Source organism: Acinonyx jubatus, chromosome C1 (genome assembly GCF_027475565.1).
Source record: "Acinonyx jubatus isolate Ajub_Pintada_27869175 chromosome C1, VMU_Ajub_asm_v1.0, whole genome shotgun sequence".
Taxonomy (NCBI): Eukaryota; Metazoa; Chordata; class Mammalia; order Carnivora; family Felidae; genus Acinonyx; species Acinonyx jubatus.
The window spans coordinates 196,376,301-196,400,182 of record NC_069381.1 but is presented as its reverse complement, the minus strand read 5'-3'; the positions used below and the strand labels follow the sequence as shown (position 1 = coordinate 196,400,182).

General features: G+C 35.9%; 1 protein-coding gene across 1 annotated transcript in view; it reads left to right on the top strand.

The window, feature by feature from the left end:
- The window catches only part of ABCA12 (ATP binding cassette subfamily A member 12), a 174,456-nt gene that overhangs the window by 89,320 nt on the left and 61,254 nt on the right, over positions 1-23,882 (top strand). The window contains exons 10-20 of the mRNA XM_027051488.2: positions 1,322-1,440; positions 2,540-2,646; positions 8,925-9,181; positions 9,284-9,396; positions 10,617-10,741; positions 12,582-12,755; positions 16,066-16,230; positions 16,555-16,765; positions 17,718-17,857; positions 19,646-19,765; positions 22,961-23,051. Coding sequence (XP_026907289.1) covers positions 1,322-1,440; positions 2,540-2,646; positions 8,925-9,181; positions 9,284-9,396; positions 10,617-10,741; positions 12,582-12,755; positions 16,066-16,230; positions 16,555-16,765; positions 17,718-17,857; positions 19,646-19,765; positions 22,961-23,051 — 1,622 coding nt within the window. The remainder of the gene's footprint in view (positions 1-1,321; positions 1,441-2,539; positions 2,647-8,924; positions 9,182-9,283; positions 9,397-10,616; positions 10,742-12,581; positions 12,756-16,065; positions 16,231-16,554; positions 16,766-17,717; positions 17,858-19,645; positions 19,766-22,960; positions 23,052-23,882) is intronic.

The window sequence follows — 23,882 nt, the reverse complement described above, 5'->3', positions numbered from 1 at the left end:
GACACAAGGCTCAAACTCACGAACCTGAGATCATGACTTGAGCCAAAGTCAGACACTTAACTGACTGAGCCACCCAGGTGCTCTTGTTTTTTTTTCTTTTTAAAGTTCTTCCAGGATCTGGTTGTATTAACCCACATCTAAATATCCTAAGAGTGCTTTAATGTTAATGAATACATTTTCTTAAATGTTTCTAGCTACACCAGGATGTCTCTTCCATTAGTATTTGAATAAAATCTAAATTAAACATCTGACAGAACTAGTTAATTTGTGTATTGTGCAGTTTGATGCAAAGCAGATGGTCCCCAAATCAGCTGTTGACATTTATTCTATCTCTCCTGTACATAAAATTCAATTGGAGACACTAAGGGAAGACGTTACAAAACAAATAGAGAGGCAGCCTAAGAGTTGAAGTGGCTGGGCATATGCAACACACACATACTTACTCACGTGAACCTATGCCTCAGAAATCTTAGGCTGTCTTCTCATATGCTAGTCACGGTGAAAGAAAACCTGAAAGTGGTTAATTTGAAAACACGGAATTGGTTGTTTAAAGGAAAACAAAAGGAACTTACATTGTTGTTAGATTCCCCTATTTTTAAAATCACAGTTAAATAAATTTAAATTTATTTGAAGAATGTTATAGGTGGATGGGATTAGCAGATCAGTTCAGCCCTCTACCTCTCATTTGACAAGAGAAGAAACTGAGACCCAGAGGGGGGTTGGCAGACTTAAAGGTGGGGGTGAGAAAAAGGAAAAGAATATCTACAAGACTCACTGGTTGTACTTACATTGAAAATTATTCATTGTTAATAAAAAAGGAAGAAAAGAAAAGAAAAATTATTCATTGTTTATCTGAAATTCAGGTTTAAGTAGGAGTCCTATACTTCATCTGACAACTCTAGCCCAGTAATTTTTTTCTTTCATATGAATGTGCCTAGAAATAATCTTAAGATCACTAATCATTGGATATTAAAATAATTAAATATAATGGTAATGCCCATGGAGAGGTAAATGCTCAGAGGATGAGGAACCAGTGTGTACTTAGGTTGTATGAAGGAAGATATTCTACTTCATAGTGTTTTAATGCCCAAGTCAACCAATGCCCAAGTCAGCCACTGCGCAAGTCAACCACTGCCCAAGTCAGCCACTGCCCAAATCAACCGCTGCCCAAGTTAGCCACTGCCCAAGTCAACCAATGCCCAAGTCAACCAATGCCCAAGTCATCCATTGCCAAATAACCAACAGCTTAAATGACCTCAACAAAATAGCTTTGTTCTATTTTTATGTGACTTAATTTATATATTCTTTTCTAATTCTATAGGCTTCTAATACTGGAAAATTTTGAAGATGCTCTCTTAAATATATCAGCAGATAGTCCTTATATTCCTTACTTGGCATGTGTGAGAAATGTCACTGACAATTTGGCCAGGGGATCACAAGGTAATACTCTTCTTAGTAGTCAAAATGCTGCTTATGGTTCTAATTCTATTATAAAGTAGTATTTTAAGACATTTGCTTAAAAAATAGATAAAAAAGCTTTTAAAAGATCTTAGTTTCCATATGAATGAGTTTCAGTTTGGTAGTTTGATATATAAAGGGAATATCTAATTGTATTATTAATACAATATCTAATTATATTATTAATATGTATTATTAATACGTTATTACTTTTGTTCCTGCTGCTAGTACCACCTGGCTTCCTGGACAGACTTTAATGTATGATGGCCATGTAACAGAGAGTATGACAATGGCCACCCAGACATACTTGCCAAGTTTCTAGAATTATTAGTAGTTCACCTAACCCTTCATGGCGTTTTCTGTGCCCTTAGTAGTCTTAGTTATCAAAAAATAATGAGAAATGATAATATTGACTTCTAAAAGCAGGTGTAAATTACATAAACAAAGGATTTTTTTGTGGCAGACTGGTTTTACTTCCCACCCTTACACACTGTATTTCCAATTTTCTGCCTACATAGACAACCATGAAGATGACATTTAATCAAATATTTCTTTTCCTTTTTAAAGAAAAATATCAATTTTCTCACATTTTTCTAGAGATATGCATTCACTTTCCCCACACCAAAATAGTTTTTTGAGACCTAATGGTAGGCAAATAGCGTAACAAGTATTTAAGTGTGGTCTTTGTTTACTAGCCATGAGTTAATCAAGGTGGGAAGGGCATGTCTGTGTCACAGTGATTATACAATCTATTCTCCCCCAAACACTTCAACTTAACAGTATATCCAAAAGTCAGAAATAAAAGCATACTCAGTTCACAAGAGCCAAAAGTGCGTAGCACCTTTGCTAGAAATATTTTTGTCTCTAAGCAGAGTATCTATGAATATTTTAAAAATAATGAACTCTGTAGTCTGCATGGTTCAAGGAAAGGTTAAATTTTCACTTGTCTTATATTTAGATTGAATGAGGCCATTATCTTAGAAAAAACTTGGCAATAAATTAGGATAAAGGTGTTTTTCAAATGGGTTTCCTAAATGACCTTGCAGTTCACATAAGGTAACTCTTCTCTCTTCCTTTACAGAAAATTTAAGACTCCTGCAGTCCATAATTTCATTTAAAAAATCTTTTCTTCAAAATGGTTTTTATGAGGATTACTTGTCTTCAGTTCCTGAAGTCGTGAAATCAAAAGTAAGCCATGAAAGAAAAAATAAATAAATAAACCTGTACATTTCCTGTAATACTCTGGCAAGATGTATTTTCAGTTTAAAGTTTTTTTTTTTAAGTTTATTTATTCATTTTGAAAGAAAGAGATCGTGAGCAGGGGAGAGGCAGAGAGAGAGAGGGAGAGAGAAAATCCCAAGCAGGCTCCCTGCTGTCAGTATAGAGCCCAATGACACGGGGCTCAAACTCATGAACCGTGAGATCATGATGTGAGCTGAAATCAAAAGTCGGAAACTTAACCGACTAAGCCACCTACGTGCCCCAAGATGTATTTTCAGTTAAAATTTTAAATCTGTATGTTCATAAATATTGGTCCTATTTTGACTAGATTAATGCTAGAAAAGGGGCACAAAAGTGTTTTTGTGCTATAAAATGGCATTTTGTTTTTAATTAACAGATATCTCTGAGTGAAATGACCCATAAGAGCCTAATTACAGTATTCACATACATAAAGGAATGACTAATAATATAGCTATCTCATTAAGCTTCATAATTTCAAAAAGATATTCAAAATATAATTTCTAACTTGAGATGTCCTCAGTTTTTAAAACTATGAAAGTTGATTTTAAAAGCTGATGTTTAGACTTAGCAGTGTGCAGAAATCTCAGAAGTAGACTAACCTTATTTTTATTGTCATCAAAAGCAGAAACCAATAAATCACATTAAGATGTATGATATTTAGGGCTCCTGAGTGGCTCAGTCAGTTAAGCGCCTGACTCTTGATTTTGGTTCAGGTCATGATCTCACAGTTAATGAGTTGAAGCCCCACATCAGGCCCCCCGCTGACAGTGCAGAGTCTGTTTGGGATTCTCTCTCTCCCTTTCTCTCTGTCCCTCCCCTGCCCTCTCTCTCTCTCAAAAATAAATAAACTTAAAAAAAGATGTATGATATTAAACAAAGGGGGAAGGCAACAGAAAAAAAAAATTGTAATCTCTGAAGTTTCAGTTGGTTCATGTTTATCTATCATTCTTTGCCTAGCTCATGCATATACTATATAAGTTATCATGATATTCACTTCATTTCTTAAATAACCCTATTAAAATTTGAAAACAGTTTTCCTAGTAAGAACAGCAGTTTAATTGAATTTATGTAGGCAGGGATAAAGCAAAATTAGAACTCGTTTATTCAGGGCAAGCAAGATGACTTTCTGTATAGTCAACATGGTCTAATTAAGCAAGCATCCAAAACATATGTCCATGTGTATTACAAGTAAGTATGCTAGTTAGATTACATACATTTTTTCCTAGTCTTCTACACAAATCAAAATTTCTAATGTACTTAATTTAGCACTATCTTAATTTGTTTGTGCAAATGAGAAGGAAGTTATGCATTCATCTGGAAAATTCCTACTCATCCTTCAAGGACAAGTTTAAATGTCACTTCTACAATATTAGAGTATTGCCTTTCTCCCTGTTGCCCAACCAAGATAATGGCTTTGTGTGCACATAATATTTATCCATTCATTCATTCTATTCATCATCTGTGGTCCCATAACACTAATCTGTTTATTTAAAAGACATAATCTCTAACCCCAAAGTCCTTATAACAATCCAGGGTAGCAGATGGAAAAGCAGACCAATAATTATAACACAGTGAGATAAGTGTTGTGGTATGTGGATGGACAGGAGTCTGTCTAGGGAGGTGGGATATTTAACTCTGATTATAGGGGATGGAGGTGAGGAGAAGACATTTCATAGAGGAGATAATGCTTACTCTTGCAGGCTGTGTAGGACTAGGTTACAGTCCTACATTCCAGACATAGAGCCCTGCATTTGTTAAGACAGAGGTATGATCCTGAAGACAGATACAGGTTATCTGTAGTCATGTGTCCAGCTGGAGCAGAAGGAAAGGCGGCTCCAGAGAGACTGGGCCCGGATCCCAAAGGCCTCTTTTGACTTAGTCAAGGAGTTTGAATCTGATCTGGAAAGTTGTGCATTTGAAGATGAAATTTGCATTTTAGAAAGAGATCTATCTAGGAAAATTATGGAAGTCAGGTTGGAGGAAAGCCAAGTAGGTGATTTTTGCAGTAACCTAAGCAGAAAGTGAGGCCCTGCACTATGTCAGTGGCAGAGAATAAAAGGAAGAGACAGTTTCAAGAGTGTTATGGGAAGTTAGGTGACACAACATGGCAGCCAGTGAGGTGTGAGGCATAAGAAAGAGGAGTCTGATAACAGATTTCTGGCTATTGGAACTTATTACTTCACATTATAGTTTGTTGTATAAATAAGGTTCATTTCCATCGCTTTAGAGTGTGAACTCTGATAAAATTATGCATTCTAAATCTCTAAAGCCCCACATCAAGCACATAGTAGATGCTTAAGACAGCTCATGGATGTATGAACAAATGAGGGTGCTAAAGTAGAGCCCTGGTGATGTAAAGAGTTCTGGTGATGTAACTGTGTTACCAGGACAGTTATTCATTGTAGTTCTCAACTTGTGAAGTAACCGGTCAGCACAAAATATACAGCAGGGAAATTGAAACAACACATTCTCAATCATTTACACTAATGGAATGGGAAATAGATATAAGAATAATTTAAAACAGCATCCACATTTTGGATATACTGCTCCTCTTGAGGGTTACATTATAAAAAATGTTCTAGAAGCCACAGATGTGGAAATAAACTGCAATCCTGTCCCTTGGGTAGAAAATCCATTGTCATTTACAGCAAGCATGGCTGCTATCTGCAATTGACAGAATCCATACATTCCAAGACTACAAGCTCTGTCAGGAACATTGCTAACATCCCTTCCTATGGTATTCTCAGCACCTGGCATATAGTCTGACATGGGGAAAATATTCAGTACATATAACTGAAAGAATGAGGACAAATTCCTAGAGATGATTTAAATTCCCTGCTTTGCCTTCTCTGGTAATTAGTATCTTAATTGTGACAGTCAAGGCCTACCCATTCCAAAACTTTATTCATGGTATTTCTAAGAAGGTTTAGACCCTCCAAAATGTCAAATGCCTGCCATTCAAAGGTGACTTTTTCTTCTGTTCCTACCCTTCTTTTCTAGCCCTAACATTGCACTCTTCTTGAGCTTTTGTGTTTTCTACTCCCTTCATTGTGGGGAGGTTAACTTCCTGGTCGGGGAACTATACGTAAAGTGGATATTCTGCCCATGTTGGGCAGAAATGTGGGCAACACAATATTTTTATTGTAACATCTTTAAATTTTTAAATAGGTTCCTTTTCCCCTGCATTTACTTGCCAAGGGCCCAGGAGCATTGCTGTTTTATCCTTTTTATGCCTATGATATTTTGAAGTCTTATTTAAATGTAGCTTACATTTCTGACTCAGATGCATTTGGGGACCATGGCCCTGGGGAATTCAGTCACAGCTGGACCTGGAGTTAGTTATGGCTCATTGTTAAAGTTTAGATCTGAGCACTTACTCACTTTGTGGACCAGGGTCATGACAAAGGAGAGAAGGACTGTATATGAGGCGCTGACAAACCTACATTCTAGATTTGACACATACTTTTGAAGAGAGGATTTTAATTCTCTGAATTTATGATTGATTATTAATGATCCATGAAGCTTCTAAATGTGTAGTGCATGTATTGCTTTTAGAAGAAAGTAGTAAATAATGACAAATACTAAATGACCGTTGGGTTATTCTTTGATAGATGTGCCCCACAATGCATTCCACATCATTGACCCTGAATTAAATTCTTATTTCAGAGAACCAATTTTATTTCAGTAGCATGGTTAGATTTCCGATTTCTCCTTCATTAACTTATATCTTATCAAACCAAGATTACACTGTATAGACTTTTACAGGTTTCTCATACATGTATGTTAAACTTGCAACTAAAAAATATATTTGGTCTCTACTAAGTAAAAATCATTCACATTTACTATGCCCTCAAAGCTCGATTGAAACAAATATATTGGGCTACCGGTATTTATCCTTTTTTTAAGAAATCATTAAAACTCAGAGTAACTGGGTGGTTAGTTGGTTAAACATCCGACTGTTGATTTTGGCTCAGGTCATGATCTCATGGTTCATGAGTTTGAACCCCATGTCAGACTCTGAGCTGACAGTGTGGAGCCTGCTTGGGATTCTAAATCTCTCTCTCTCTCTCTCTCTCTCTCTCTCTCTCTCGCTTCCCCCCCCCCATTCACACTCTCTGTCTCTCTCAAAATAAATAAATTATCTTTATTTTAAAAAAATCACCAAAAGCCACTGGAGTACATGGCAGGGAGGCTTGGTTTTATTTATTAAAAGGTTAATCATGTATAGTATTTGGAAAGAAAGGAATAGAGTGGCAAACATGTAGTTACAGCTGGTAAAACAATTGGGCCTGTAATGGAAATTTTCTCATAGCAATAAGACAAGTGAGTAGAAGTTTAATATGCATGAGGCCATTTTAGATAGTTCTAAGCCAGGAGTCAATTAGAATATTAAATACAGTAAAAAATAGACCAATGATATTTACTATCTAGGATGATCAGTGTTTAATTACTACTGCCTACATGCAGTTACTATAAATCTTTCATCTAAGACATCATTGTATCTTTCCCATTTGATATATGGAAAGAAACATCCCTAAACATTTGCCTGTATCATAAAATATTTCATTTCTATCAAAATGCAACTTCTAATTGAAAATTGAGTTGCAATGAATGACACATATATTTGCTTCTTGAGATGTTGCTCCAAATTATTCAGCCTCTTAAAAGGAATAGCTCCAGGGTAGCTTCCAAGCACGACAGAACTTTCCAGCACTTTCACAGAACAAAGGCATCCAGTTTCCCTCAGTAGGTAAGAGGGCAGACGATAATGTCCAAAACAGTGCAGACACTTCTGAAAAACCAAGTGTATTCCCATCCATATTTTAAATGCAGTCTTATTGAAATGCATGTGATTCACATGCTGTAGTTTGTAAAAGGCTGTTTTCTTGTCAATTAATTTTTTTTTAATTGTGGTAAAACACACGTAAAATAAACTTTACTACCGTAACCATTTTCAACTGTACAGCTCGGTCTTCTTAAATACATCCATGTTATCTGCAACCAATCTCTAGAACTCTTTCAATCTTGTAATACTGAAACCTTATGCCATTACAATAACTCCTGTGCCTCTCTCCCCCCCATTCTACTTTCTGCCACTATAAATGTGATTACTCTATATACCTCATTTAAGTGACCTCATCCAGTATTTGTCTTTTCGTGACTGGCTTCTTTCACACAGCACAATTTCCTCAAAAGCCATCCATGTTGTCGCATATGTCAGAATTTCTTTCCTTTTGAAGGCTGAATAATATCCCATAGTATGTATGTACTACCATGTGTTTATCCATTCATCTGTCAGAGGATACTTGGGTTGTTTCCATCTCTTGGTTTTTGTGAATAATGACATGGGCGTGTAAGTATTTGTTTGAAACCTAGCTTTCAATACTTTTGTGTATATACACAGAAGTGGGATTGCTGGATCATATGGTAATTCTATTTTCATTTTTGAGGAAAGTCCATTCTGTGGCTGCATCATTTTATATTCCCACCAACAGTGCACGAGGGGTCTAATTTCTCCATATCCTTCCCAGCACTTATAATTTTCTTTCTTTCCTTTTTACTTATAGTAGTTATCCTAATGCGTATGAGGAAAAGACCCTTTTTGAAGTTCCAAGCCAAACCTGCTTTGCTCTCTGCTTTTCCACATGACTTAAAATACAAAGTAAAATATAAATTAGTTTAAGTATTTGTGATTTCAGTGAGATAAAACTGAACTACATCTTTTTAACCTTTGAATCTACAAGGTATGAGTACAGTTGGGAAATACAGGCCTATCAGGTCCAAAAGTTTTATAAAATTCTTAAGAAAATAATAAATCTAGGGGCACCTGGGCTACTCATTCGGTTGAGTGTCTGACTTCAGCTCAGGCCATGATCTCGCAGTTTGTGAGTTCAAGCCCCGAGTCGGGCTCTGTGCTGACAGCTCGGAGCCTGGAGCCTGCTTCAAATTCTGTTTCCCTCTCTCTCTGTCTCTCCCCCGCTGGTGCTCTGTCTCCGTCTCTCTCTCAAAAATAAACAAACATTAAAAAAAAAAAAGAAAATAATAAACCTCAAATGACAGGAAATAATGCTCTGTGGTAAAACTTGCCAAATGCTAACTAAATAAACACATATGCACAGTGTTGTTTTTTTGAAGTAAATCAATGTTGGTTGGCTATTTTCAACTACCAAATATTTATAATAATGTAACCAATCTACTTCTCACTTCTTTTCTCTTCTGGAAAGCTGTCTCAACTTCGAAACTTGACTGAACTTCTTTGTGAATCTGAAACCTTCAGTTCAATAGAGAGAATGTGCCAGCTCTCCGATATGAACTTTGGGAACCTATGTGAAGAAAGTGCGTTTCATGTGCAGCTCCTTGAAGCAGCAGAGATTGGCACCGAAATAGCAACCAACTTACTGTACCGTGACAATATTCTATCTAAGAAACTGAGGGATTTGCTTACTGGGGATCCAAGCAAAATTAATTTAAATATGGATTGGTAAGTATCTGCACTGCCTTTTTCTTTGGTGAAAGAAATCCCTTCTCAAATAATTATGGATATGCTTAGATCGATTTTATCTTCTCTTCTGCTTTGTTTCAGGTTTCTAGAACAGGCATTGCAAATGAATTACTTGGAAAATATCACACGGTTAATGCCGACCATAGAAGCCATGATGCATGTCAATAACAGTGCAGACGCTTCTGAAAAACGAGGTGTTTCCCCATCCGTATTTTAAGTGCTGTCTTATAAGAATGCACGTGATTCTCATGCTGCAGTTTAAGAAAGGCTTTTTTGAAGTTCCCAACCAAATATACTTTGTATCTGCCCTCACACATGAGAAATATGAAGCTTTCAAATATGGTTACTTGTCTAAAATAAACACACAGAAAGCCAGCAGAGGATGAAATAGGGAAATTTGGTTTCACAGCAAAAAGATCTTCAAAATTTTAACTAGTTAAACCATTCACCTTTTATTTCTCTGATATATTAAAGTGCATTAGCTAGGATGGAATTTATTTACTTCTGGGAATATAATCTGATTTAAAAAATAAAAAAGATGCGCTGCTGTCTATAGAAATCTCAATTCAGAACCTTCTATTAGTATTCTGAGCATGATGCATCATGCAATACGTTTCTTCTTTGCATAATACCTCAATACTGAAAAGAAAGGCATTCAGAGTTTTGGACAACAGGCAGCCACAAAATTGGAAGGGCACTAAGTCCAAAAATAAAGAGGGTATATTTGCATAAAGGAAACTTCATAAAGAAATCAAAGGATATTTGCAGAATGGAGATTATAATCTGCTAACATAAAGCCAAAATATTATTTGTTATGCATTAAATGACCCAGATATGAAATAATTATAATCACTGTCCTAAAAAAGTTTGAAGTTAAAAACATTCTATTTAAAAGTGAGGTAATGATTATTAAATCTCCTGTATAAACTCTAGTGTGCTGGGCAAAGTTAAGGAAAAATGCCCGGCAGTGTTATGTTATGGATTTAGCAGACCTGTCCTAAGTTGACAGTATTATATGATCTGAGGTTAAAAAGCATTTTGAATTTGTGTGATGTTTTAAATCAAATGGAGGGATGTATATTTAGTGCATTATGTGATCAAAGTCTGTGAGGAAATCATTTTTTTTTTTTTGAATCAACCTTGTGTTGTAGACACCTAAGGAAAATTTATAACCCAGAGCAATCTGTTACCTTAGGTTAATGATTTCATAATAGGAACAAGTCTAAATCAGATAGAAATAGATCCTAAAGATGCAGAGTTTGCCAAGACTGGGAGACATCTGTTCCTGACACAAGGCATATACGTTGAATGTATGTTTTAGTCTAGAAGGTTTCTTTAACGTTAGTATAATGACAAAAAGAATTACATTGCAACCAACATATGAGGTTGTTTTGTTGTTGTTGTTTCCTTGTAGGTCAGTTAATAGAAATGTTTAAAAATGTTGAGTTGCTGAAAGAAGAACTGAGGAGAACAACAGGAATGTCCAGTAGGAGTGTTGACAGCCTGCTGGCCATTCCTATCCCTGATAGCAGAGCTGAGGTAAGGTGCAATAGATCTGTGCTTCCAGCCAGATTTTACAAGTTTAAATGATGTTTAGTATCTGTAAGCACTTCTCAGTAAAACATGGAGAAGTTGCATGCAAATCTGGTGATTTTTCCATGCGAATGATAAAATTAGGGTCCAAATTCCTAAGTGGAGTTAGAAGAAAAATCTTGAAGCAAGACGATTATCACTGTCTTGTCTTTTCTGTCTAGTCTTCCTTTTCCTTCCTCTTCCTGTCTTTGTCTTCTCCCTTTCCTTGCACCTAGATGGTCTTAAATAAGTGGTGCTGTCAATAATTCTTCATATTTCCTATCTCAATCATGTTTTCTGAGATAAATTTGCACAGTCTATTATGATGACATCAAAGTCAGATTTCAGTAATCTAATTGGGAGAAAAAACCACCAGACCATTTACAGTTTGTTGAAATGAATACTCATCTTTGGTTTTTAAGAGTCGCAAGCAAGACAAGGCATAGTATGTAAAACAGAATCCGGAGAACTCTGGGCAAGTTTGTAGGTATAGGAAAGATGTTTTGGTGTGAAAATGAATAATGTCATTTCCTCATAGGCTGATAATAGGGTTTTCCACTTGAACTGTCTTTTCTTTTATCCCTTTTCCAAGTCCATTGTCTGAAAATGTCATAGAAATTTTCCGAAAGAACTGCAGAGCTTAAGGCCACATCCATTCAGAACTTCCGTGTGACAGAGTGTGTCATTCTAAGCACAGTGCAGCTCTTCTCCCGTATTGGATAAAGTTTGTGGAAGGCCTTTAAGACTGCTTTTGGGAAATATGTAGGTTTGCTTGTGTCCTGTTCATTGGTTCCCTCGTACAAAAATTAAAACTGCTTTGCCTTCCCTTTTTTTCTCTTGTTCTATCAAATAGTAGTTCATTGACCTTTTCTCTTTGATCTCACCTTTTGCTCATTTTATCCTAAGATCTAATTTCAGCAATCAATGTGTTTGGCTTCTGAAGAGCAGGTTCATTTTAGTGAACAAAAACATGTAAATGGGGAGTATACATTCTTATTACCTTCAATAGGAAAGAGAGAAAAGTTCCAACAATTTTTTTTTAATGTTTATTTTGAGAGGGGGAAGAGGGACAGAAAGAGAGGGAGCAAGAATCCCAAGCAGAGTCCAATGCAGGATGCGAACTCACAAACCGTGAAATCATGACCTGAGCTGAAATCAAGAGTTGGATGCTTAACTAACTGACCCACCCAGGTGCCCCTCAACAGTCTTAAATTTTGTAAACTTTTCTCTTGATTTCAACTCAATGGCAATAGGGATGACTTCTGTCTTCTCATATTCATGCCTCACTTTTCACACACCATTACTGTCCAGGACAGTTGATTCATATTATTATCCAATTCTAGGTGTTTTTTTTCTTTGCCCTTTATCTCTTGATGGAGATACCTTGAGATTATTATATAAGATTATAACTTCAAATAATTTTAAAATGAAATGCAATTTGAATAAACTAAGTAAATTTTATAGGGAAAATGAGTCTTAAGCTAGTATTTTTTCCAAACTTAACTCCAGATCAATTCTTGGTACCATCATTCAGCCAGTTGTTCAAATGAGAAATCTCAGAATCATCACAGACACTTCTTTGACTCTTTTTCTCCATCTTGTTTCTTAAGCTTTCCACTGGACAATGAGCTGTCTATAGTTTTATTGGTGGTGATTAGTGGTTTAAATGGAAAAAAAAATTTTTTTTATTTGGAGGACAATTTATCATATTTTTAAGTGAAATCTAAGAGTAAAGAAAAACCTTTATGTTAAGAGCTAGCTCTCAAAGGATTCACAGCTAAAATATTTTTCTTCCTCCAACTTGCAGATTATTTCTCGTGTGTTCTGGTTGCATTCTTGTGATGCTAATATGACCTATTCCAAAATGGAGGATGTGATGAAGGAGTTCTGCAACCTGTCTGTTCCAGAAAGATCCCGTCAGTCTTACCTCATTGGACTCACCCTTCTGCACTACTTGGACATTTATAACTTCACATACAAGGCAAGTTTCTGTTGATGAAATATTTTATATTCACAGTTTAGAATAAAAATATTTGATTACATGAGTATGCTCTCTGATACTCTAATGAATAAGATCCATTTATACAGCTTTTGGAATTATAGCTTTATTTTAGAGCTAAATAGAACCTTAGAGATCATATACTGTATATTTGCACATTTTATAAATGGGGAAATTAATATTATTGCCTTATTAACTCTCAGTTTGTATATCCAAGACCAGGTATTAAATTTAATATATATTATACTAAAGTATGAGATACAAATGTGTGTGTGTGTGTATTTTTTTACAGTGAACAAGCATTAATTTGGTAGAATAATAAAGATTAAAGCAGATTTTTTAAGAAAGTGGAGATTTGTTTGGTGTTAAAAATTTGTATGTGTTTTTTCCATCAATTTAGAAAGAGGCTACTGTTACTCAGGCAGTAGAATGAAATAAATGGATCATTAGCAGAACATAGAAAAGTCAGCAATGACTTCATCTTACAATAAGTGCATGCTTTATAAGTACTTATGTAACACCAAACTGAAAGAAAAATATAAACATAAGAAAATTAAACATCTATGTTCACCCACATCTATACTAGATCAAAAATATTTACATATTATTGAAAACATTGCAAAAAGTGTTTTTCTCTTTACAGTAAGAAGAACCAGAAGCAATTTGGGTGACATATGTTGTTGAGACATTATAGAAAAGGGGATGAAAATGTTTCAGGACTAGTTATCAGTAATCCTGTTCTGGATTATCATTTTCCATACCTATCTTTCTCTGGTGGCCTCTTTTTTTTTTTTTTCAATGTTTATTTATTTTAGAGAGAGAGAGAGAGTGTATGTGTAAGGGAGGGGCAGAGACAGAGAGGGAGACACAGAATCTGAAGCAGGCTCTAGGCTCTGAGCTGTCAGCACAGAGACCCATGTGGGGCTTGAACTCACAAACCATGAGATCATGACCCGAACCAAAGTCGGACGCTTAAACAACTGAGCCATCCAGGCACCCCTTCTGTGCTGGCCTCTTAACTGGGACTCCCTGCCTCCACACTTGTAACCTCCCCACTGCTACCCTTCCCTACCATTCTTAAACAGCCAGAGTGATCATTTTAAAACTTAAGTGACATTATGCCACCCCTCTGCTCATCACCTTCCAGTGGCTCCCCATTCTATTCAGGTAAACCCCCCAGATCCTACAGGATCCCCATAATCTGCAAACCCCCTTCCCATCTGTGAAATTCTCTTTCTCTTTCCTCCATGGTATCTCCTTGGGCCCATAGCTGCTATGTGGAACCACCCAATACTTCAAATGCCAGGAATAGTGCCAGGCCCATAAAGGCACTCAGCAAATACCCAGTAATTATACAAATGGTTATGTTCCGTAAACTATGAGTTCAAATGCATATGAAGTGAAATTATTAATTCTGTTCATCTCAAATTTTATTTTTTAATTTTTTTCATCTAAAATTTTAATTCTTATTTTATAATGCCTCTGCAAAACAGATACCAAACCAAACATTTTTTGTTGAGTCTAGTAGTTAAATATGTACCTTTGACAAGCAGAAGACCATTCCTACCTCTTTTAGGTGTTGCAAAGAAAAATAACGAAAAATTACTCCTCGTTAGTCCATTTATTTCACATCAGTGTAAGAATGCCAAGAATTTGGGTAGCACTGGAAGAAAAACTGAAATGTTGATTTCAATTTAGAAAAAAACATGACTGTAATTAATAGCTGTGCTAATGAGGTATCTGTGTCTTCAAGATATCTCTCCAGCTACATCTTGTTCTCATCATGGTGGTCTTTGACTATCTTGGGCGTGTCAAGAACTGTCCCTCCTCATGGACCTCACACATCTTTCCCTCTACCTGTAACCTTCCTCTGCTTATTCTTTCTCTGGTTTGTTCTTTCTCTCCATTGCAGGGCCATACCGGAAAGAAAGGTCTTTTTTGATTCTTAGCTAAACTCCCTGTACCCCCTCATATTCCCCCAGTCTTTCGTCTGTTGATTTGTTTGATATCTGTTAGACCAAAGCCCCTTGAGTGGAGGGATGATGTCAGTTTGTGTACCACCCAATATACCCATCACCTCACCCATGCTGGGAGCATAGCAGACACTCAATCAAAGTTTGTTGGTGAAATGAATCAGAGGATGAAGCTACTTTAAAATTTTAAAGCATTTCCAGTATTACTTCACGCATCAGAAGAGCTTTATGGGATTGTGATAAAACCTGATAAATCACATGAGTTTTTTGACAGGGTTTTTCTGATTTTAAGGATAATATTATATGATCTTTGAGCAACAGCATACATGAAGAATTGTGTAATTGACATTTGCCTTTATGACTTTTAAAATTATTTATTTTAGGCAACTTTATTGAGGTATAATTTATGTACCGTAAAATTCACTTATTTGAAGTGTCCAATTCAATGATTGTGCAACCATTACCACAAAATAATTTTACCTTATTTTATTTTTTCAAAGTTCATTTATTTGAGAGAGAGAGAGAGAGAGAGAGAGAGAGAGAGAGAGAGCATGCATGCATGAGCAGGGGAGGGGCAGAGAGAGAGAGGGAGGGAGAGAATCCCAAGCAGGCTTTGCTCCCTCTGTTCAGAGCCTGACACGGGGCTCAGTCTCATGAACTGTGAGATCATGACCTGAGCCAAAACCAAGAGTCTGGCACTCAACCGACTGAGCCACCCTGGCACCCCTACCACATAATTTTAGAATACTTCCGTCAACCCCAGGAAGAAACTTTGTGTCTATATGCAGTCACTTCTCATTCTGACCTCTAGCCCAGGCAGCCCCTAATCTATTTTCTATCTCCAGAGATTCTCCTTTTTTAGACATTTTATATAAGCAGAATCATATAATATGTGGTCTTTGTGTGTGTGTGTGTGTGTGTGTTTTCACTTAGTACAATGTTTTTGAATTTCACGCATGTTGCAACATGTGTTGGTATTTCATATCTTTTTATTGCCAAACGGTATTCTAGTTTTAGGGTGTACATTTTGTTTGTCCATTCATTTGGATTGTTTCCATTTTTTTTTTTTTTGGCTCTTGTGAATAATGCCACTATGAACCTTCACATACAAATCTTTGTGTGGACATGCATTTTCCTTTTGCTTGGATAAATACTTAGGAATGGAATTCTGGGTTGCATGGTAAGCTTATATCTAAGTTATTTAATAAACTTCCAAAATTGTTTCCACAGTGATTATAACTTTTTAGATTCTTACCAACAGTGAGCGCAGGTGCCAATGTCTCCACATAGATCATTTATTTTTATTCTGTTCCTGTTAGGTGTTTTTCCCTAGGGAAGATCAAAAGCCAGTAGAAAAGATGATAGAACTCTTCATGAGGCTAAAAGAGATTCTCAGTCAGATGGCTTCCGGCACACATCCACTGCTGGATAAAATGTCATCCCTGAAACAAATGCATCTGCCCAGAAGTGTTCCGTTAACACAGGTAGGAAAGCCACCCAGTAATGTGCTTCTTGGGAAATTCCTTTTGTCATATTAACTTTTATTTGACATTAGTTATAATACATGCAGCTACAAATACGGTACATTCAAAAAAATCACCTGCAGGGAAACTCTTCTAGTCTGGCAAAAGCGTTGCCACTTAAATTAGCAAGGTTCAGCATTCTGCATTTACATTTAGGATATGTGTTTTAAAGGAGTTATGGAAGCTATAAGGATACTCTAAGCATTACCAGGTTTTCTTCTGTATTGTCCTCAGCAGCATTTATAGCTACATAATGTTAATAAATCGTGGATTTTTATCTCCCAGGCAATGTACAGAAGCAACCGGATGAACACACCCCAAGGATCATTTAGCACCATCTCCCAAGCATTGTGTTCCCAGGGGATCACCACTGAATATTTAACTGCCTTGCTGCCCTCTTCTCAAAGGCGAAAAGGCAACCACACCAAGGATTTTTTGACTTACAAATTAAGCAAAGAACAGATTGCTTCCAAATATGGAATCCCCACACATACCAGTAAGTATACTTCAAAATTAGCACAGTGACATCATCTCCTAACAACATTGTCCACTGTGTCTTAACCTTTCATAATAAATGAGGCATTAATTTTCCCCAGCACTTACACGGCACTTCCCACACTTTGGGCATGTTTGCACATTGACTGACCCACACATTGCAAAACTAGAAGGTAGGCATCTCCATCTTAGGGGAGTTGAGGTGCAGACAGACTTAAGTAACTGGCCAAGGTCGCCCAACGTGGAAGTATCAGAGCTATGAGTTGAGCTCAGCAGTCTAGCTCCTGAGTCACAACACTGAGAACTTGTCCATCACAACTATACTGTCCTTGCCAGTAAATAATGCAAAAACATGCCTTAAATCTGCTTACTCAACATTTTTCTTAACTTTTGAGAATTAGAAATTAGTCTCACACGTAGAAAAGCTCTGTGAATGCAGCAGAACTATAAACACTTAGTAGCACATCAACACCGTTTACTTGGGATGCAAAATTCTATCAGTTGAGCTCTTCCAAGTGATATATGAATGTTTAGTATATTCGTGCAATTGGATTGACTCATTTATTCATCTCTTTACTCATTCAAAATTTATTGAACAACTCATATATCTGGTACTACCCTAGTATCATATTTTTGCATACTAACATATATATTTTTAAATTAAGTGTTGGTTGGAAGATATTCTGAAATGTGATTTTTCAAAACCTTTCTAACTCCTCTTGGCAAATGCCATCACTTATCATAGTCTTGCTTATTGGGTTAAACTCTCATACCTAAAGATTTGTTACTACACTTTCTTACTTTGATACCAGATGCTTCACAATTGTTAATAATAAAGGAAGTATAAGATATGCATCTGTGGGCGTAATAACAATAATCTGTGTCAATTTACCATAAGAAAATAGATTTTACATACACATACTAAATGGATTTTATTCACTTTTTCCTTCCAGCACCATTTTGCTTCTCCCTTTATAAAGACATCATTAATATGCCTGCTGGACCTGTGATTTGGGCTTTCCTGAAACCTATGTTGTTGGGGAAAATTTTGTACGCGCCATATACCCCCATCACAAAGGCAATAATGGAAAAGGTTTGACCCTTATAACTCACAGTTTCTGTCTAAAGTATTAAGATGATTTTTAAAGTAGTCAGCTTCCAAATCTACTATAGTTGACTCAGATTTCTTTATATCTTACCTAGTATTACCCTTGGATTTCTGAAACTCGTAATTCTCAGATTCTGCCCTGTACATGTGTAAACAGTGTAGATTGTTTAGTAGGCCTTTGAAGAGAAATGAACCAGGGTGACACTTGAGAGTGAGGTTAGTTGAAGCAAGATCTCATATTTTTCAGCTTATCTCCAAAAGCAGAAAATTTTTCTACCACTAGTGTCTAATTTTCAAATATGTTAAAATAATGGCACTAGAAAAAATAATATTAGAGCATTACGTAACTAGTTTGAACAAAAACAATCCCTAAATTATAAATTATTGGCTTCACATTAGGTTGTACAATTCAACATGTTATGTTTATATGAAAGATAGATGTCGAGAAATACATTATTAATAGTCACTATACTTATCATCTACCTAACTTAATCATAATTACATTTCCCTGCAACTTTGAAAGTTGCAATTTTAATGATTTGAATTATAAATTTGATACTTTTAAAATGATAGAGTGGAAGGAAAAAATCTCCACTTTACCATTACTTGGTCACTAGACCATAGTTTAGGTGAATATAACGTTATTGTAGGTCTATATAAAAATGGACATGAGTTCACCACTGGTTTCTAGGATGACGTTTGTTTTTATTGTTTGCATTTTAATACTTAATTTGCTTTATTGACTATGTGCTCCTAATAATTTTGCATAAGTGAAGTCATTACCTTCTTATTTTCCAAGTGTAGTCATTTTTTTGTCTTTCCTTTTTGTTTGGCTCTCACCTCCTCTTTTTCTCTCCTCTTGATCTTATTCTTTCTTTTATGTAACGTATAATTTTTAGTATTCAAGGATGTGTTTTTTTGTCATTTATGTACATTTCTCTAATTCTTTATAGATCATGATACTATACATACATTCATATGCAAGGTTTTTTGTCATTGCTTGCATTATTAAAATGAGGTTACATTATAGTACTTTTCTATGTATTACTTTACTCACACAACAATACCTTGTGGAAATTCTAACTCAATTGGCATCGTTTAATTCATTCTTCTTGAAAATTGCAAACTTTTTCATACCATAGAATTTACTCAGCCAATCCTCAATTGTTGGGCATTTATTGTGTTTCCAGTGTTTCCTTTTGTTTTCATTTTTGTTTTTGCAAATGTAAATAATATAACAACAAATATTCTCATGCATGTTATTTATGCAGTGGAATTTTTATTTCAATGAAATGATTGTTCAGGATTGAGGGATTAAGGAATACTGTATTTTATGTAATGTCTGTTGTCAGATTGCTTTCCAAAAAAGGCTGTAACACCTCCATTTCCACCAGCAGTATATGAGAGTATTCTCCTCATATCTTTGAACTAGGATGTTTCTGTAGTAGTCAAGTTAAATATGTCATTGGAAAAAATGAATAACTTGTGAGAACTCCAGAAGACATGTTTTCATTTTGACTGTAAATTCACTGTGGACACTGAAGCAAACCCTACATTTTCCAGAATTTTTAAAAGTGATCCTGACCCTATAAAAGCTGTCATTTAAAAACTTCTGACCATGTGGGAAATTTCTGACAATTCTTTTTTTTTACTAGCTCTACCTTTTAGAACTGTTTCTTTAAAGTTGTATAACAAAATAATCTTAGGATACCTTTTTGGGATGTAGGAGAAATAGTGATGGACCTGATCTGTCTTTGTTTCTTTGTCTTTAAGTCTAATGTAACTCTGAGGCAGCTGGCGGAATTAAGAGAGAAATCTCAAGAGTGGATGGATAACTCACCACTTTTCATGAATTCCTTCCACCTGTTAAACCAGACAATTCCCATGCTCCAGGTAGGAGACAGCTCTGTCATTCTTCTTCATAGGAATTATAATTCTTTAAGATTTTAATCATCCTCATTATGGCAATGGGCCTGTAGTAACTTGGAATCCGTATCCAATAGATTAAATTTCCTCTCCTCCAGAGAGAAAGTCTGAGACAGGATGACAGATCTCTGACATTCCTAATCATCCTCACCTCCTGTGGTGCATCCTCTCTGTATCTGTAATTCAGAGATAAGCCATCTTACAGGTTGAACTTGAGACCTAACTAGTGATGTAAATCTTGTTTTCCAAAAATGAAATGCTGTAAAAACTACTTAAAATGTGTTTACTTTATTTGTCCCTTCACTTTAAATTATTTTTTGCTATTTTAACAGAACCAGAGTTCCTAAAAATACTAGTATTCTGGGGAAGAATGTTCAGTTTGGGGAATTCTTTGGTTGAAACATATAGCACTCTAGGGTAAAGATTTGACAATGCAACTCAAATACAATGTGCACTGGTTCAAAGTATAATTTGCAATTCTTGGAAAAGATGTAGGGTTTTCTGAAGATGTTGAAAATAATGTGGGGCACATGTTCCAATCACAAACAGCTACTGAGAACTAACAATGGAGCAGCAGAGTCAGACCAGCTACCAGTTGGAGAAGAGAAAACTGGCAGGAAGGATGCAACATAGGAACTTTAAGAGAGAATGGTTTACATATCAAAGTATTGAGAGAGGCCCATGGAAAATTGATGGAGAGCTAAAATATATTTGCAAAAAAAAGGTCCTTCTTAAAAACATGCTCAAGAAGTTCAACATAGAATAAAGGATTTGGTTCATACAACTTTGTCAGAAAAATTATATCCAAAGATGCCTTGCTTAGTCTTTGTTTTGACTAACAATCAGGGCATAGTTATAATTACAATCTGGCTTTTATCATAAATAATATATAAAGTTTATATTATAATATAAAATACATTTCTGAAATAGATATTTAATAACTTAATTAATATAAGAAAAGTAAACTTGCATCAGACATCTTCCCCACAATTTGCTATTAAACTTGGTTCTAATTTTAAGCAGGTTCAAGTGGATGTTTTATGTAACAAAGACCATTTAATAGTACTTTGTTGACCTATCTGTTTTCCTAAATGGAAGATTGTTCTCTTTTTCCTTTAACTCTTTTTCTGTGGAGTAAAAAAAAAAAAAAAGAAAAAAAAACCCTACACATATCATTTCACTAAGGAAAGTTTTGTGGCTAAAGCGGTGAATTAACAAAAGGCATGATCTGTGCATAATAGTTCCAAAGTGCAATAATTTGCTATGAAGAAATTCTGTGATTGTGTCCATAAAGGGACCATCAGCTAATGGAAGCAACTTGATTCTGCTCTAGACCAAAAATAAATCATTATTCTCAATTATTGAGGAAAAACTTATTTATGCAAATGTACACAGATCTTGAAATTTAAGGCTTTTAGCATAACACCTGGCTTTGCCAATGTGAATCCCGAGGCAAATGACATGAGACACTCGATCGACAGTTTACGAGTCTCTAAAATGAATATACTGAGAGCCACTTCACAGATTTGTGAGGATCATATGTGTGAAAGCATGTAAAAATAGTGTCACTCGTCACAGGATTGATCGCAAAAGGAGTGGTGGGAGAATGGAGATATGGCTCAGTGGATCTTCTCTGAATTGCAACAGACACAGTGCTTTGTTTGTTAGCAATGCTCTAATTCAGTTTTTCCAGGATGCACAAATTAATTCCTGGTAAATAGACTTCAGAGGACTTGGGTTATCACGGTGTGTAGCTGTGTGATAGCCGTCAGTCTACATGCTGTCACCTGCCCTTACGCCTCAGCATCTATGGATTTAGTGAATTAATTCTGCTGTGTCTATGCTCTGTTAATACATATTATTCTTAACCTTTTATCTCCATGGTAACAAAACTGAAGATATTGGTAAGAAGGATAGAATGATGAGTGATCCTGGATTGTCCTCCAAAGGGAAAACCAGTTTTAGTCTGGTTCCCATAAAAACATGGCCATGAATTAACACATAAGATAAGCATTTCTCTAATCACGTTGAGTTCTCTGTCTTCAGCCCTTTGGCCCTTTGGCCCTTATTAATTTTGTGTCCTTAAGGGACCTCAAGGTGTTCTGGAAAACTCTGTGAGAAAATTAAGCTAAATTCTGTTAGACAGTGTGCAGTACACAGTAAGGTCTCAACAAGTGTTACCTGGCTGTATTTCTGGAGTGGTAGAAGCTATGTCTCCTAATTTGGAAGATAGCTATAAAATCATTATATGTTAAAGCATTGAGGTTTGTTTTTTTTTTTAATTTTTCAGTCTTTCCATGGAGATAGAGAAATTTAAAGATTTATCGTCAGTTTATTTTTCCATGTTCACATAATTGTGCTTTTTGCAATGATAAATGATATTATAGTAATTTACATTTGAATGTTCTGATGAGTCATTCATCTCTACTTTACAGAAAAGTAACATGAAGCTAGAAAAAGCAGATTGCTTGCTGAGAGCCCATAGCTAGGAAGTAGTAGAACTCTTGCACCTATCAATTGTGATATGAAGTTCCATTTAGGCATCACAATTTTTTAAATATTTTTTAAATTTATTTTTGAGAGAGAGAGACAGCATGAGCAGGAGAAGGGCAAGAGAGAAAGGGGGGACAGAGGATTGGAAGCAGGCTCTACACTGACAGCAGTGAGCTCCATGTGGGATTCGAACTCACGAACCATGAGATCATGACCTGAGCCGAAGTCGTTCAACCGACTGAGCCACCCAGGTGCCTGTAGACTTCACAATTTTTAAAAGTTGTATCAGTTTCTTTTAGTTGAACAAAATTCAACCATGAACCACTACAGTGGTGTATAGAGTATATCAAAAAACAAATGATGTCATACCCGTGGGTAAAAGGACTGTTACATTGAATATAATTTCCTAATGTTGATAATTAGAGTCCTATCTGGCCACAGGAGCATGCTGACTAATTTGTGTCTATCAACAAGAAAACCCAGCCTTTCTAGTCATTACCAGCCACACACCTTCTCTTCCTTTCTAAGGATCTGTATGTGAGCACTGCAAGGTGATGCATTGATAATGCTGGGTGGTTGTTACTTCCTTTCACTGTAGATGCTGTTAGACAGATGGTGATTAAACATGTTTTCTTGTACTGAAACTGATTCCCTATTGTTATTTGTTAGAATACTTTAAGGAACCCCTTTGTGCAAGTTTTTGTGAAATTCTCTGTGGGACTTGATGCCGTTGAACTATTGAAACAGATCGATGAACTCGGTAAGTCCAGAGTTACAAAACTTTTATTCACTAGTCATGTCAGGAATGTGAAAAACATGGTTGCATTTGAAAACGTTTTATTTTCTTCTGCATTTGATTTTTAGCTAGTTATTTTAAGGACAGTAAAATCTTGGACATATCTATCCATCTTTTTCCCAGATAGTCGTATTACTACAAGTAGTAATAACTATTCACATACCCAGTGTCTGCAGTTAGTTTCAACAAGTATATACTTCATGTATTCCTATAGTCATTGGTCACTTGGTAGATTGCTAGAAGTAAGAGGACTCCCCCCCCCCCCCAGCAACTTGATGAAAAGCAAGTCCTTAAGGACAAAGGAAGATGAAATGGTTTATTTCCAGTTACATTTAAATCTTATCTCCGCTGGCCTCAGTATCACTTTGATTAACCCAGAATGTAACTGGAAGAAATTATTGAGTTAGCAGAAGCAAAACAAAGGCAATGAAGAGATTCAAAAGAAAAGAAACTTAAATCAGTATTCAAGGTTGGATCCTCCTCTCATGGTCATTTAAAAGAAACAGGCAAAGAGGATCAAAGGAAGCTGTCTGAACTTATGCATTCCCTCTGCCACATCCCCACCTTCAACCTAAGAGATGCAAGACATCTAATTCAGTCTGTGTCTGATTCACTGTTGCTATGCAACCACAAGTATGAGGAAGGGATTGAGAGCATCAGAATTTGGCTGCAGTAGAGCAAGTGCCCCTCCTCCCTGAAGCTCCTGGGACAGAAGTGACATAGTCTGTAAACCAGTAGGGAGGAATTAAGCTCATGTTTGTATTGTATATAATTGTGTGCACTTTATGATAGTTG